Raw genomic sequence first — 15,624 nt, forward strand, 5'->3', positions numbered from 1 at the left:
AATAATAGAGATAATGCCAAGAATGAACTCTCAGGGTTCTCCCATTCCTGAAGAATGGCTGGCTCTTCCCTGTTTAGAGGTTTCCAGTTTTTGGATGTTGGGAACTGTACTTTCCTCCATTCTTCCTGCTAACCAAGAACTGAGGTCAGTTTTATTGCTGGGCAAGACTTCTCTGAGTCTGCAGCATGAGACAGAAGAAAGAAGAAAGTCTGCTGCTTTGAGGAAAGCCTAGGATGGGAAAGAAGGAGGTGGATTTGATGGGCTCCAGTGATATTTGAGGATCATATGGGAATTGTGCTTGGCTATTCTTCCAGGCCCCTGAGTTTAAATTATAATAAGTGAGAAAACTATTGATCTTCATCTAGCATTCTTGTGGGGACAAAGTGATCACTTTTGGGTATAGCATTGCCAATGATGGTAACAGAGGACTTTTTCCCCTGCAGGGAGATTCAGGAGGTTCACTCATGTGCCAGAATAAGAAGGGGGCCTGGACTCTGGCTGGTGTGACTTCCTGGGGTTTGGGCTGCGGTCGAAGCTGGAGAAACAATATGCATCAAAGTGAGCCAGGATCCCCTGGGATCTTCACAGATATCAGTAAAGTGCTTCCCTGGATCCATGAACACATCCAAACTGGTAATGAAGCCATCAGGCACGGTTAAGAAGCTGCCATTCTGCTAGGGCCAGAGAGAGCATCAGCAGAGTCTAGGCAAGTCAGGACCCACGAACAGATGAGCTGTACTTCTACTCTCAGTGTAGCACATAAGGATTGTGAAATTTGCCAAGTCTAAACCAACAGTGAAATATGGTATATGGTACAGCATGCAAATATTCAATAAAAAATGAACCCATCCATCCTAGATTTTGTCCAATTTGCTTTTAATTGAAACTATCTCAGCTGATGATATGTTTTCACTACTTTCTCAACTGTTCTAGCAAGATTCAGCAAGCTATGGCATAGATCAGTAGTTATCAACCAGGGGCAATTTTGTCCCTAGGAGGCAATATTAGAAGACATTTTTAACTGTCACAACCATTGGGGGAGGACTCGCTTCTAGTGCATTGGGGCCAAGAACAACGCACAGAACAGTCCCTTGCAACAAAGAATGGTCCCTCCCAAAATGTTAATAATGCCAAGGTTGAGAAGCCCTGGTGTAAGTATAGAAAGGCACCTGGCATAGAGAGTCTGAAAAGGCCAGGGTCTATGTACAGTTTGTCCTCCGTATTTGCAGGTTCTACGTCGGTAGTTCAATCAACCATGGATTGTAAATATTCAGGGGGAAAAATTAAAAAATAACAATAAAACATAATACAAATTTTAAAACTATAGTATAACAACTATTTACATAGCATTTACATTGTGTTAGGTATCATAAGTAATCTAGGGATGATTTAAAGAAGTGTGTGGGGGAGGATGTGCGGAGGTTATATGCAAACACCACGTGATTTTATATAGGGATTTGAGCATCCTCAGATTCAGGTGTCCACAGTGGTCCTAGAGACAGTCTCCCTCAGATGCTGAGGGCTGACTGTATACCCTTCTGCTAGACTGACCAGTGAGTTAATTGCAATTTCATTTCTACTTGTAAACCCAACTTAACTGTTTCCTTAATTGAGGGTTCCCACCCTCAAAAGGGCTTTTTATCCTTTCCCAAAGGGGTTAATTCAAATTAGTTTAGTAAGAACCCGAGTTTGTTTTCCAAGTATATGGAACAGTGGTAGATATCTGAGCCCTCAGTTCAAGTTGTGGCCATCCCAGCAACTCTTTGGGAGTTGTGAGACAGTTATTTACATCTCTAGCCTCTGTTCTCATGTAAGGTGATGTCTTCTTGCTCTACGTGACCTCCAAGTGAATCACTATGTCTTAATTGGCCCACTCACTAAAGAGAGTGAAATCATCTCCTTCAGACACCAGGGTCCCTTTCCTGCTTTGTCAGTTTATCTCTTCTGTTCTTTCCATACATTAGATTTTCATTAGTTGCATATTGACTTTAAAAATCTCTGTACTTTTGAGACAAGAAGATGCTAATTTCTTCAAATAATAAGAATATTTTTTTTGCTAAGGCAATGGCCAGAGAATGAAAAGCAGGGAACAGAAACAAGAACAATTAGGACTTGGCAGCCAGTTAGGTGAAGGGTGTTGAGGGAAGGGAGGAATCAAAGATAGCACCAAAGTAATCCTGTGGTTCAGGATACCACGAGCTTTGAATCGCATCTTTCTTTTTCTTTCCCAGGGCATCGGAGAAAGAGCTCTAGAGGTGGGTATTCCTTGCAGCCTGCTCCACAGGAGCATGGATTAACATCTGGCATTTCTGAATATCAGTTCCCTTTGTAATCGAAAGTCTTCCTCTTCAAGAGTCCTCCATGCTCAGTAGGTGTAAAACTACGACCTAGAGCACCACAGCCACCCCCTGCCCGTCTGGGCAATCCCATGCCCAGTATGAGCCCCGGATTCCCTCCCATTTCACTTCTTGTCAATCCAGAGCTCCATCTCGATTCAGTCAACAGTTGCCAAACACTAGCTGTGAAGCAGAGACTCCAGGAAGGAGGGTGAGGCAGTGCAGATGTGGTCAATAAGCTACACACCTTCCCTGGAAAGCGTTTCTACTTATATAAGGGTCTTATCCCCTGCGTTACATTGCAATCGTGCAACAAATTCACTCTGTGACTGTGGGCAAGCTCTTTCCTATCTCTGGCCCTCAGTTTCTTCATCCATAAAGAAAAGAGTTTGGGCCAGATGGTCTCTAAGATGTCTTTGGCTCAAACCTTTTGTGGTTCTTTGAGCCTGTGGAACTATCTACAAAGAGCAATATGGAAAATAATACCCTGACAGCTCAGAGGAGTGGGAGGCTGCTTCCAGCTGAAAACAGACAAATGAACAGGGGAGGCTTTGGAGCACAGGCATTTTTTTTTTTAAATCTCTTCTTAAGATTGTGTATTTCTCAATTTATTTTTATTTCTAACTCTTTATATTATACAGTTCTATGTTACATCTTTAGATACATAAAATGTCTTACTATATATTTTTTCAGTGATTAGCATATATTTCTTTTTTTTCTTTTTTATTGTGATCTCTGCTTTTCTTTTTTCTTTTTCTTTTATTTCAGCATATTATGGGGGTACAGATGTTTAGGTTACGTATGTTGCCCTTGGTCCCCCCCCCAAGTCCGTGTTTCAAATATGTCCATCCTTCGGGTGGTGCGCATTGCACTCCTTGTGTATACAAATACCCGTCCCCTCCTCTCTCCTCCCCCCTCCCCCCTGCCCAACATCCAATAGGAGCACAGGCATTTTTAAAGCTGAACCTTGAAGGAAGAGTAGAGCTTTTGTCAGGTGGAAATGCAATATGGGTAAAGAAAAGTATTCCAGCTCAAGGAATCATCCTTATCAAAGGATGGATATTAAAGGAGATGGAGATAGGAAAATGTCAGGTGGAACAGAGACCAGTAAGTCAGCCAAAGCAGCCTAGGATGTGTGATGGCATTTTATGAAAGAGAAGAATAGTAAGATAACTTGAAATCAAACTACGAAAACTTTAAATGTCAGTCAAAAAAATCTGGGCTTTATTGAGCAATAGCAAGTTTATTTATTAGATAAATAGACTTGAGATATACTTTAATAGTATAAGAACAGTGTGAAGGGGATGGGTTGTGGGGAGAATGATTCAAAGTGAACTCATGAGATCTGCATTAGTTCAAGAGATAAGAAATGCAGGCTTGAATCAAGGCAATAGCCAGAAAATGAAAAAGAGTAACTAGAAACAAGAAAAATTATGACTTGGTAGCCAGTTAGATGAAGGGTGGTAAGGGAAAGGGAGGAATCAAAGATAGTACCAAAGTTTTGAGCATGAGAGGTAAGAAAAGGGCACAGAAAAGTAATAAAATCAGAAGCGGATGCAGTTTTGCTGACCCAGAGGAATTCTATTTGTAACATGTCGAATTTGCCGGGAGATAGCTAGGAGATCATTGTAAAATCATGTCTGAAATTCAGAAATGTAGAGATGATATTTGAAACTGAAGGTATGAATGAGACTGTTCCGAGAGCTCATGGAGACAGAGAAGATGAGGAACAAAGAAAGAACCTGGGAAATATATACACATACCTATAGAATGAAGTGTTGGATCAGAGAAAGAAGAGTTAAGGAGAAAAAGAAAATCACAGAATCTTAAGGTTAAGCAGGATCTACGAAGAATAAAAAAGCATAAGGCATTGTAGAAGCCAAGAGAGGAAAGATTTCATAAAGAATGGAAGAGTACATCAAGAAGAACCAGGAGGCTGCTACGTCTGTGCAGCCTCTGGAAGGGGGCGCTATGTGGCTGGCCATCACTGCTCACCTCGGTTCTCCTGGCTTTCCCTCCTAGCCTGGTGCAGCGAGCAGGATGGCGTAATCAGTGAGTCTGAGGGGCAGCTGCACTTTCCAGAAAGCCTCCAGCTATATTACGAGAACAAGCAGTGAGTAGCCCCGCTGCTGCCCTCCCCGACTCCCACCTCTGGTCTGGCTGTGCCCGCTCATTGGACTGTGACAGTCATTTTCTGTCTAGAAATAACACCCTCTCCATGATCTGTCTGCAGACTGTGTGTCTGGACCCTGTCAGTACCAGAGGAAATGCATGTATTGCTCAGTTTTTCTCGCTTGGATGTCGAGTCTTGTCACCACAATCACCTATCAATATATTCTTTAGAAGACAGACTCATCGGTGAGTGGATTTTCACACTGTCAGATGGAAACCAGTGCTAAGCGGGCTTAATGAGACCCGGTTACGCTATGTCTGGCACTGAGCCATCTCTAAATGACACACTTCCTATCACCAGTTTTGAGACTCAGAATTGGGCGCGGGGAGGAATCGAATCTGAGCCTGTGTGATGGCCGGAGGGCGTGATGCATTTCACCTGCTGCATCTGCTTCCCATCAAACCAGGCTTCCTAGCGCCATCACCAGACCTGGAGCCCATCAGCAGTAAAGTCTAGACGTATTGCAAGGCCTCTCAGGGCCCCCTCCAGGCAGGATACGGCTTTCCTAACTGTGAAAATGGCCTTTACCTGCCTCATCCAGCTACAAAGAAAAATACCAATAGATAAGCATAAGGAAGCAAAGGGTACGTATATAAGAAACAGAAACGTCTGTGGTTCTCAGCCAGAAGTGCTTGTGTGCCCCAGGAGACATGGGGCAATGTCTTAGAGGCATTTTTGGTTGTCACAACTAGAGGGAGTGTTACTGGTAGGGGCCAGGGATGCTGTTAAATATCCCACAAAAGACACAGGACAGCATGAACACAAAGAATGTTCTGGTTCAAAACGCCGATAGTACCAAGGTTGAGAAACCCTGATTTAGACAATCCCGAGGTATCGTGGCAAGTTCAGTTCTCTTCAGGCATTGAATGAGTACTGTTTTCTGGATTCTGAACAAAGAATCTTCTTTCTCGCATTGCAGGAAAATTTTGTGGAGAAAGCCTCCCTTCATCCGTTCTTGTTGGCTCCAATTCTGTAAGGCTGAAGTTCATCTCTGATGCCACAGATTATGCTACTGGGTTTAATCTCACCTATAAAGCTCTTAAGCCAAACTACTTTCCTGGTAAGACCATTTACTTTTATCACACACTATCGCAGCCTTCTGTAGCTGATCAGGCCCCATAGGAATCAGGTGAGGGGCAGGGAGCCCTCTCCCAAGGCCCACTGGCTCCATAGTAAGGGGTACGGGCTAGCTAAGGAACAGGGTGCAGTCTCCTCTGAACCCTGAGTTAGCTCGGCTACACACCTTGGCTGCCCACCCAAGTGAGTTGAGAGGGCCTGAAGAGTTCTGGGAAATCAGTGCACAAACCTCTTCCTTCTTATTTGCTCTGTCTGAAAATTCACTTCATGCATCCTTTTCGGGAGACAGGAGGGAAAATGATGAGAATTCCTCTTTATTTGTGTAGCACCATTTGTTTGGACTTTTTCCTTGTGTTTCAGATTCAGGTTGCAGTGTCATAACTGTCCTTTTTGAAGAAGGCTTCATACAGAGTCCTAACTATCCTGGAAACTACAGTGACATGGCCAACTGTAACTGGATTTTTCAAGCCCCCAAACATCACCTAATCGAGGTATTGACTTTGGTTATCCTTATTTAGCTACGATAAATGCACAAAACAGCTCACATGAGCACCGTGAGGTCAGAGGTTTTTATCTGGTTTATTCACTGCTGTATTTTCAGTATCTCGTACCCAGCACCTGACACACCAGGCTCTCAATAAATACTTAAGGATGGACCAGCCTAGTTTCCCCTGCAACTACCCACTTTTACCACTAGGTGGCACCATGTGCTCTTCCGTTTTTGTTTTTAAAAAACGAGGCTGCTTTAATCTTTGTATTGGTGATTTTACTAGTCCCTTCTAGAAACAAGCATTTCTTCCTTATTAATTAAACTGCTAACAAAACGTGTTGTAAGTAATGGATAGCAAAAGACAATGACAATCTGGCCAAAATCATTAAGCCTTCCAAGCAGAGGGGACAAGAGCAAGCCGAGAGCAATCAGTACTTGCTGGTTAAGGGAGTCCCGAGGTGTGCTAGGAGGGGAGAGTGGAAGGTGAGGCTGAGGTCAAAGTACGGAGGCCTTTGAATACTCAGATACAGAGTTTTTACACATTCAATTAGTGGTGTTTGTGGCTGTTTGTTTGTTTGTCCATTAAACACTAGGGGCCCACGTGCAGAGAGACATCAGTAGGTAGATGAAGGTAAGACTGCAGGCAGGGTGGGATTGGAACTAGGTATTTATTTATAGGTCTTTCTCTTAAAATACTAATTGATAGCAAGACAGTATACGAAGGAGAGAAAGTAGAGTAGAAAATAAAGGAGGGAGGAGGAAGGACAGGTGGGACCACAGAGTTATCATATATTTAAGAGGTGGAAAGAGCTCTGAGATGTAGGAGGACCAAATTGGTACAATCTCTTACAGTTCAGAGAATGGAGCCTTTAATTCAAAACACAAAACAAAGCAAAGAGAGATGTGGCCAATAATTTGGATTTACACACAAAGTGAGAATATAAAGAGTTGAGAATTGAGGATTAATTGTCTAGCCCACTCCACCCCTCAAGAAAAAGTCAGAATAATGGGATTGAAAATTGAACAATTGAGAGGAGTTGGGCTTGATGGTGTCTGAAATATCACATTAAGTCACATGTTAGGAGCAGAAACAAGATCATGCCTGTTTTATGAATGAATGGGAGAGGAAGATACAGAGGAGGGAAGTGTAGCTCTTCTCTTTCTGAAAGTTTCTCAAACCCAGAGTTGAGATGGAAATTTCAGCATAATTAAGGGAAGATTTGTTGTTAGTGACGAAGGATAAGAATTTAGGTTATGAGCATATGTCTAGGAAGAGGATGAAGAGAAAATGTACTTGAAAATCTGAAAATAAACGAAAAGTGATTCAAAGACATCTATTCAGTAAATGTACCCTGAGTGCTGTGCATCAGTGAAAGATGCTCTTATACCCTGCCAGGGACAGCTTCACTTTTCAGGACCCATCCGAGGGGTTAATTTGGAAATTGGGATTACAAATCATAACAAAGTGTATATCATTTGACTTGGAGAGAAAAGGGCCCATTCCCAGAAAATATCCAGTAAGTATTTAATAAATGTTTGAATGAACCCTGTTTCTGACACATGTCCTCCTCTCCCCATCCCTGCATTCAAAAGTGTTTGGAGACAGGATAGTTGGAACAAAAAAGAGAGGGAAGTCAAAGGTGAGCTTGATATTTTACTCCTGGGTGACACATCCAATTCCAGTAATGTATAAATTTTTCTCTCTGGAATGCAAGCATTTCTCATGATTCCCAGGTTCTGTTAGAGTGTCCTGCATAATGGAGATACTTAGAGATTGCTATCTGGGCTTGATGGTGAGGAGGATCCATAGGTCATAAAGATGTGTCTCCTTCCTGGGCGGCCTCTGCAGAGCGACTCCTTCCTCCCCTTCTCCCCGACCCCCTTCCTGGTTTCTTTCTGGATTGTGGGAGGCAAAGAGGCCACACCCAGCTCCTGGCCATGGCAGGTCAGCCTGCAGACTGCCTCTGAGCATCTCTGTGGAGGGACAGTTATCCTGAAGACCTGGGTAGTCAGGCTGCCCATGGCTTCACCAGTGAGTAAGTACACCTAGGGAATGGACTCGTAGGGGCTGATGATTTGAGCTGGTCGATATTTAATCCTTCAGCTACCACCTCTGATATCGATCAGGGTCTGCAGTGAGTTACCACTCACTCCCCCATTTATCACCATGCTGGGCAACCCATGAATTTCCTCAGTGGTCAGGAAAGTTCCGCTCCATCACACTGGGCTTCTAGCATATTCTAATTAAGCATGATGCTGACTGTTAGATACAGATATATTTATTTTACCACATCTCCCTAGGATTTTTCAAATCAGAAATTAATATTGAGTTTTGTGAAGTACTTTCTGGCATTTGTTGAAGTGATTAAATGATTTTTCTCCTTTGGCTGATTAATATGTTAAATCCATACAAAATCAATTTCCTAATATTCCTACACTACTGAAATAAATCCCACTTGGACATGGTGCAGTCATCTTTCAATGTACTGCTGGCTTCTGTTTACTAATATTTCACTTTGGTTTCTGCATCAATGCTCGTAATTGAATTGACTTATAGCAGAGGTTCTCAAAGTAAGTCCTGGGAGTGGGAGCCAGATATATCCTGCCAGGTAGAAAGACACAGTTTCCAAGGGACAGTACCAACTTCAGTCTTGATTCAGGAGAACTGGAGGTTCAAGATGAAATATCAGGAACAAGGTACACAGCACTAAGATGTCCAGAGAAGCAGTTGTGTGTCCACGTACCTGGTGTGTCCAGGATGGCATAACCCAAAGCCTAGTTGCTTCCAATGGAAAAAAGAAAATCTCCATGGGTGGCTTTTCTGGTCTCCTAGAGCTGCTGGGGAGCTCAAGTATCTACACGTTTTCCCGCCCTTTCACTCAGCCCGTATTTGGTAGCTTAGATGTTTCAGAAAGTTTGACAGCCTGTGATGCAGTATTTTTTTCCCTAAGTATTTTAACCTACTCCTGAATACCTACTAACTTTCTCCTCTGAGGTCTTACTCCAGAGCAAGTGGAGCAACCCAAATTTCTCTGCCCTATCAAAATCATGTAATTCATTCATAGTGTTTGCTCTGGATGTAACTTCGAGTCTTCTCAGCTGTCGTTTCAGAGTCTGGAAATAGAAGAAAGCGGAGACTGCACTTCTGACTACGTGACAGTGCACGGCGATGTAGAAAGGAAGAAGGAAATAGGTCTGTGATCCCCTGGAGCCGCTGCTTCCTCTGGTTTGGATGTGGTCCCGGGCTTGCGATGGGGCTAAAAATGATGCGACTCAATCTCCCTTCATTCCCCTGCAGCTCCATCCCTCCCTATGGTCTCAGCACCGCTCCTTCCTCTATATCGGGGCAGGAAGAGAGAGAGGGAAAATCAAAGAACCATTGGAACAGAAAATGTGGAAGTCCCACAGTGAACTGGGAGTCAGAAGGGGAAAGTTCCAGTGAAATAGGGCCTGTGGCTAGACCCAGTTCCCTCAGCAGCATTTCCAGGAGGACAGTTTGGGAGACGAAACAGAACTGGAATTTTGTTGGGGTTAATTACATATTTAAACAAAGCAAACTGCCTTTCTATTTTGAAAATGAATTGTAACATTCATCAGAAAAGCTTATTTCTCAACAACTACCTAAAGGACAATTTTTTTTTCTTTTTTCCAATATCACGTCTATTTGCCGGGTCCTCGATGACATCTTGCCTGGGTTGGCCTTCAACCAGCTCGGCTGTGCGGCTATATGGTACCCAGCCCTGTGCTCAGCCCCTCCAGTGTCATGCTCATTAGCTTCCAATCGGATGAAAATGGGACCTGCAGTGGCTTTCGGGCTGCAGTCACCTTCATTCCCAAAGCAGGTGAGAAAACAGAGGAGCCAGCTCTGTGGTTTCCAATTCTAATCTTCGCAGCATGGTAATAAGGGGAAGCCTTTAAACATGAATGCAGTCAAGTCTCATTATTTACAGTAATTATGTCCTATGACGTCACCACAAACACTGAGTAAGAGAATACAGACCCATCGCTCCTAGGAAATATGCAGAGTTAGGTTCCTGCAAACCTCTCGTACATTTTCATCAACCAGCCAATACACAACCATGTTTTGTGTGTGCTTCCATTTGAGGACACCTCATTTAATATACGTTGGTGATTCGTTAACATTAGATTCATGATGAACAGCACTACAACTCACGTCTCAATGAAGCTTATCCAACACGCATTTTCTATGTAAGGCACTTCACAGCCTCTTGCACTTGGGAACACTAGAGGGCGCTTCAGCACTATGCCTGAGAGCCATTTTGGACAGCGAGGTCACCAACAAAAATCACAAAAACGCAAAAAAAAAAAAAAAAAGTGGCACTAAATAGACCATGAAAAGGACACTTGTTTATAGTATGAGAGCTGAAACGAGAAAGCAAAACGTTGTCTCACCTCAGCTGGGAACATGCATGTCCAGCAATTCAAATCTTTTGTCACTCTGAGCATGTCTGTGAATGATCGTGGAAGCACCGTGAGTATCCCATTTGGGGTTACAAATAAATTTTAGTGAGTAGGTGAACTCACATGTAAGGAATCCACAACGAATGAAGATTGACTATATGTCTGAATCCTGGTCTAGCCTTACTAGATGTGTGATTTTAAGAAAGAGTCATCTAAGACTCATTTTTTTCAATCCTACAATAGGAGAATAATGCATGCCTAATAAGAATGTGGTGAGGGTTAAGTCAGATAAGATCCACTTGGCCACAAGTAAATTTGCAATATGGAGCAGAAATTTGAAATATCGTCACCAATCCCAGACTGTGGACACTTGAAACACCTAACCAGCTTCCTTCCATGTTGTCACACCCACGATCCCTTCATCCAAACCCCACGAAGCAGGTTATCTGCTTCCCAAGTTGTTCATTCTTGTTTAGGCATTAAGCAGCTATTAAAATACCCAGAATCGAGCTGGCTGAGGTGCCCCAGAATTCTAAAATATCTCCATAAATTAATTTCTAATAAATCCCCAACCCTGGCCTTCTCTGTGTGAGCTGAGCAATTGTATTATGCTTATGCCCAGATTTAAACATCTCCACCGACTTAGAGGATGAATCAGTGTTTCTGGAGACATGGAATGTGCCTAGTGGAGAAATCAATGCTTCTGGTAAGCTGTTTTGGAGAATGTGACCAAATGATACACACAGAGTATATCACCCTGGGTTCAACCAGAGAAGCAGGTGTTATGGGTTGAATTATGTCTTCCACCAAAATATATTGGAGTCCTAACCTCCAGTACCCCAGAATGTGACCTTATTTGGAGATAGAATATTTATAGAGATAATCAAGTTGAAATGAGGTCATTAGGCTGGGCACTGATCCCATATGACTGGTGTCCTTCTAAAAAGGGGAAAGTTGGGTACAGGGAGACACACACACACACACACACACACACATACACGGAGAACGTCGTGTAAAGATGAAGGTCAAGATCGGGGTGATGCATCATCTGCAAGCCAAGGAACATCAACAACCACCAGTGCCGCCAGAATCCAGGGGAGAAACATGAGACAGATTCCTCACCGTAGCGCTCAGAAAGAAACAACCCTGCCGACACCTTGATCTTGGGCTTCTAGTCTCCAAAGCTGCATGACAATAAATTTCTGTTCTTCTAAGCCACCCGGTCTGTGCTACTTTGTTACAGCAGCCCTAGCAAACTGATACACCAGAATTGCTTACACAGTTGTGGGGCTGACTACACACATAAACCCATGGGGCAGGCAGGCAGAAAGGGAAAATCACGGGAACACTGGAATTCCACAGGCAGGGGCGGAAGTTGTTCTTCACAAGCAGAATTTCTTTCCTCTTTTAGGGAAGCCTCAGCTCTGAATTTAAAGCATTCCAATTATTCAAGTCAGGCCCACCCAGATTACCCACAATGATCTTCCTTGCTGTATAATAGTTGCCGAAAGTCAACAGATTAGAGACTTTAATTATACCTGCAAAATTCCTTCACTGCAAACCCTAATTAGCGTTTGATTGAATGACCTACCATGGGCTGTAGCCTAGCCAAGCTGACATGGCAAAAAAGCCATCACATAGAGCTGTATGGGAGGTGGTCATTGTCCCTTTTGCTCAAAACAAGACTGGAATATTCCCAATCACCAGAATCAAAATTCCCAACTCAAGTGATTTATTTACTGGAAATGGCTAAATTTTGTGCCAAATTGTGGTTTGACTCAAAAGATCCCTCTGCTGAAAAATATTAAGTATATCACCATGTTTTAATACCAGTGAGCATTGAGAAGGGCAGGGTTTTCCCTTTCCATTACTTTTTCCATGACATCCGTTGGTATATACATACTACATCCTGTTCCATATGGAAAAGACAGTGGTGAGGGGAGCAGGTGGACGATGAGGTTGGGAAACTTCTGTAGATGCCATTTTGATGGTTTGTCAAGAGAAAAGTCAAACACTTCATTTTTTATTTTTATTTTTACAAATCATCTGACACATAGAACACAGAATAAAAGAATGTGGAGAATGAATATTCCTTTTAATAAGAAGGGATGGAAGCAGTCTGAGTCTTTTTGTTCTGGCTTCTTTGACAATGACCGCATGATGCACAGATACCCCAGGTAGAAAAATCGCAGTAAAGTGTGGCTGCAATGGTTCCTTCTCTTGGCTACCAGGGGCCACATTCAGCAAAGCCATTTTTATCAGCCTAAACCAAGCACAACATTTTCCAAGGAGTCTCATTATAACACTCAGCAAGACGTATTCATTCTTTTATCCTCATCACCTACTGCAATTCCCAGAATACAGTAGGTGCCAAATAAATAAATGGTGAATAAAAGTAAATAATCCATAAATAGCTTCTGAGGTAAAACTTCAGTGAGAGAGTCTTTCCTGATTTTTTTCTCACTGAACTCATTTCTAATTTAGGACCTTCATTCTTTATACAAATATATTAAAACTCAAGAAGGATAAGAAAAAGAGTTTACATGTGTCCTAACACCTACTTGGATACTTAGCTAATTCAATAAGCAGTTTGTCCCTCACTTTTTATTTTGAAATTTTGCAAGTCTACAGAACAAGTGAAAGAATAATATAATAAACACCTGTGTGTCCCCATGTGCATTCGATTGTTGACATCCTGCCAGGTTGGCTTAGAAAGCATTTGGTGTCTTCTCTGTGTGAATCTCTATGCCAGAGCATAGCGCAGTTGGGTACAAAAATGAACATGATAGTACCTATCTTCAAAGAACTTATATTCTAATGCTGAAAATTGGAAGTATACAAATAAAGAGTAGGTATTCTATAATTTACATTTATATAAAACTAAAATTATTTCAAACTAATACATATGTGGTGTTAGAAGTCAGCATAGCAGTTACCTTTGAGAGAATAGTGACTGGAAGTGTTCATGGTGGTTCTTCTGCAATTCTGTTAGTTATTCTGTTTCCGATGTGGGTTCTAGTTATGCTTTTTGAGAATTCCTTGGGCTAAGTAATTATTACTCATGCTTTTCTGTATTTATGTTATACTTTAATGAAATTCACAAAAAAAGAAAAAAGTTCACAGAAAACCATAATTAAAAAGAGAACTGAAATAATGTCTGGGATGGAATAATCAAGAAACTGGCATTTGATTTGGGCCCACAGGGATAAGTGGGGTGTCAACATTATTCTATACACTATGTGGTGCCCTTGGATGGTTATTGTTGGTTTTTGTTTGTTTGTTTTGAGACAGAGTCTCGCTCTGTCACCCAGGTTGGAGTGCAGTGGCACAATCACATCTCTGTAACCTCCAACTTCTGGGCTCAAGCAATCTTCCTACCTCACTCAGCCTCTCGAGTAGCTAGGACTACAGGCACACACTACCAGACCTGGCTAATTTTTTTTTTCTTTTCTTTTTTGTAGAGATGGGGTCTTGCTATGTTGCCCAGACTGGTCTCAAATTCTTGGCCTCAAGCGACACTCTTGTCTCAGCTTCTCAAAGTGCTGGGATTACAGGTGTGAGCCACTGCACCCAGCCCCCTTGGATGGTTTTGATCAAGGCAGTGATGTGGTTGAAGCAGCACTTTGAGGGGTTGAGAGTGTGAAGAGGATAGGCAAAGATTAACTGCAGGGAAAGTAGTTCAGGTGAGCAACATGGAGGACCCGAACCCTCCATGTTACCTTATAGTATAATAGAATACTTTCTATTGAGGTAGAAAATGGATGCAGGACATATTGTGGGTATTGGATATAAAGTGTTCAGAGACAGGATAGTTGGAACAAAAAAGAAAGGGAAGTCAAAGGTGAGCTTGATATTTTATTCCTGGGTGAGACATCAAATTCCAATAACGTATAAATTTTTCTCTCTGGAATGCAAGCATTTCTCATGATTCCCAGGTTCTATTAGAGTGCCCTGCACAAGGGAGATACTTAGAGATTGCTATCTGGGCTTGGATGAGGAGGATCCATAGGTCATCAAGATATGTCTCCTTGGCCCCTTCCCGGGTGGCCTCTGCGGAGCCACTCCCTCCTGCCCTTCTCCCCAGCCCCATTCCTGGTTTCTTTCTGGATTGTGGGAGGCAAGGAGGCTGCACCCAGCTCCTGGCTATGGCAGGTCAGCCTGCAGACTGCCACTGAGCATCTCTGTGGAGGGACAGTTATCCCGAAGACCTGGGTAGTCAGGCTGCCCATGGCTTCACTAGTGAGTAAGTACACCTGGGGAATGGACTCGTAGGGGCTGATGGTTTGAGCTGGTCGATCTTTAATCCTTCAGCTACCACCTCTGATATCCATCAGGGTCTGCAGTGAGTTACCACTCACTCCCCCATTTATCACCATGCTGGGCAACCCATGAATTTCCTCGGTGGTCAGGAAAGTTCTGCTCTATCACACTGGGCTTCTAGCATATTCTAATTAAGCATGATGCTGACTGTTGGATAGAGATATATTTATTTTTTCATAATTCCCTAGGATTTTTCAAATCTGAAACTAATATTGAATTTTGTTAAGTACTTTCTGGCACCTACTGAAATGATTAAATAATTTTTCTCCTTTGACTTATTAATATGTTAAATCCATACAAATTTATTTCCTAACATTCCTACAGTTCCAAAATGAATCCCACTTGAACATGGTGCAGTCATCTTTAAATGTACTGCTAGGTTCTGTTTACTAATATCTCATTTTGGTTTCTGCATCAACACTCATAATTGGATTGACTTATAGCAGAAGTTCTCAAAGTAAGGCCTGGAGACCTGGGAAACCTCCAAGATTTTTTTACGGGGTCTGTGAACCGTCTTCATAGTAATATTAAGGCACTATTCTCCCTTCTCATTCTCTGGAGAGCGTACAGTGGAGTTTTCTGGAGGCTACGTAATGTGTATATCTCATCAGATTGAATATAAAAAGGAGATAGAAAATTCTACCTGTCTTCTGTTTAGCCAGACATTAAAGAGTTTCTCAAAAATGTAAAACAATGCCAGTCTACTTAAAGGTTTTTGTTTTAGAAAATGCAGTTATTTGTATAAACATGTTACTTATATTTAATACCTAATGTTTTCATTATATTTATTTTAAATAAATTATGAG

The 15,624-nt window shown here is 42.3% G+C and overlaps 1 protein-coding gene across 1 annotated transcript in view; it reads left to right on the top strand.

Moving 5' to 3' along the window:
- The window catches only part of OVCH2 (ovochymase 2), a 29,276-nt gene that overhangs the window by 5,918 nt on the left and 7,734 nt on the right, over positions 1–15,624 (top strand). The window contains exons 6-14 of the mRNA XM_012654199.1: positions 385–633; positions 2,232–2,255; positions 4,359–4,449; positions 4,570–4,694; positions 5,429–5,569; positions 5,947–6,077; positions 9,176–9,269; positions 9,787–9,918; positions 11,097–11,204. Of these exons, the coding sequence (XP_012509653.1) occupies positions 385–633; positions 2,232–2,255; positions 4,359–4,449; positions 4,570–4,694; positions 5,429–5,569; positions 5,947–6,077; positions 9,176–9,269; positions 9,787–9,918; positions 11,097–11,204 (1,095 nt within the window). The remainder of the gene's footprint in view (positions 1–384; positions 634–2,231; positions 2,256–4,358; positions 4,450–4,569; positions 4,695–5,428; positions 5,570–5,946; positions 6,078–9,175; positions 9,270–9,786; positions 9,919–11,096; positions 11,205–15,624) is intronic.

The sequence above is a fragment of the Propithecus coquereli genome, unplaced genomic scaffold (assembly GCF_000956105.1).
Source record: "Propithecus coquereli isolate 6110/MARCELLA unplaced genomic scaffold, Pcoq_1.0 Scaffold44, whole genome shotgun sequence".
NCBI classification, from domain to species: domain Eukaryota; kingdom Metazoa; phylum Chordata; class Mammalia; order Primates; family Indriidae; genus Propithecus; species Propithecus coquereli.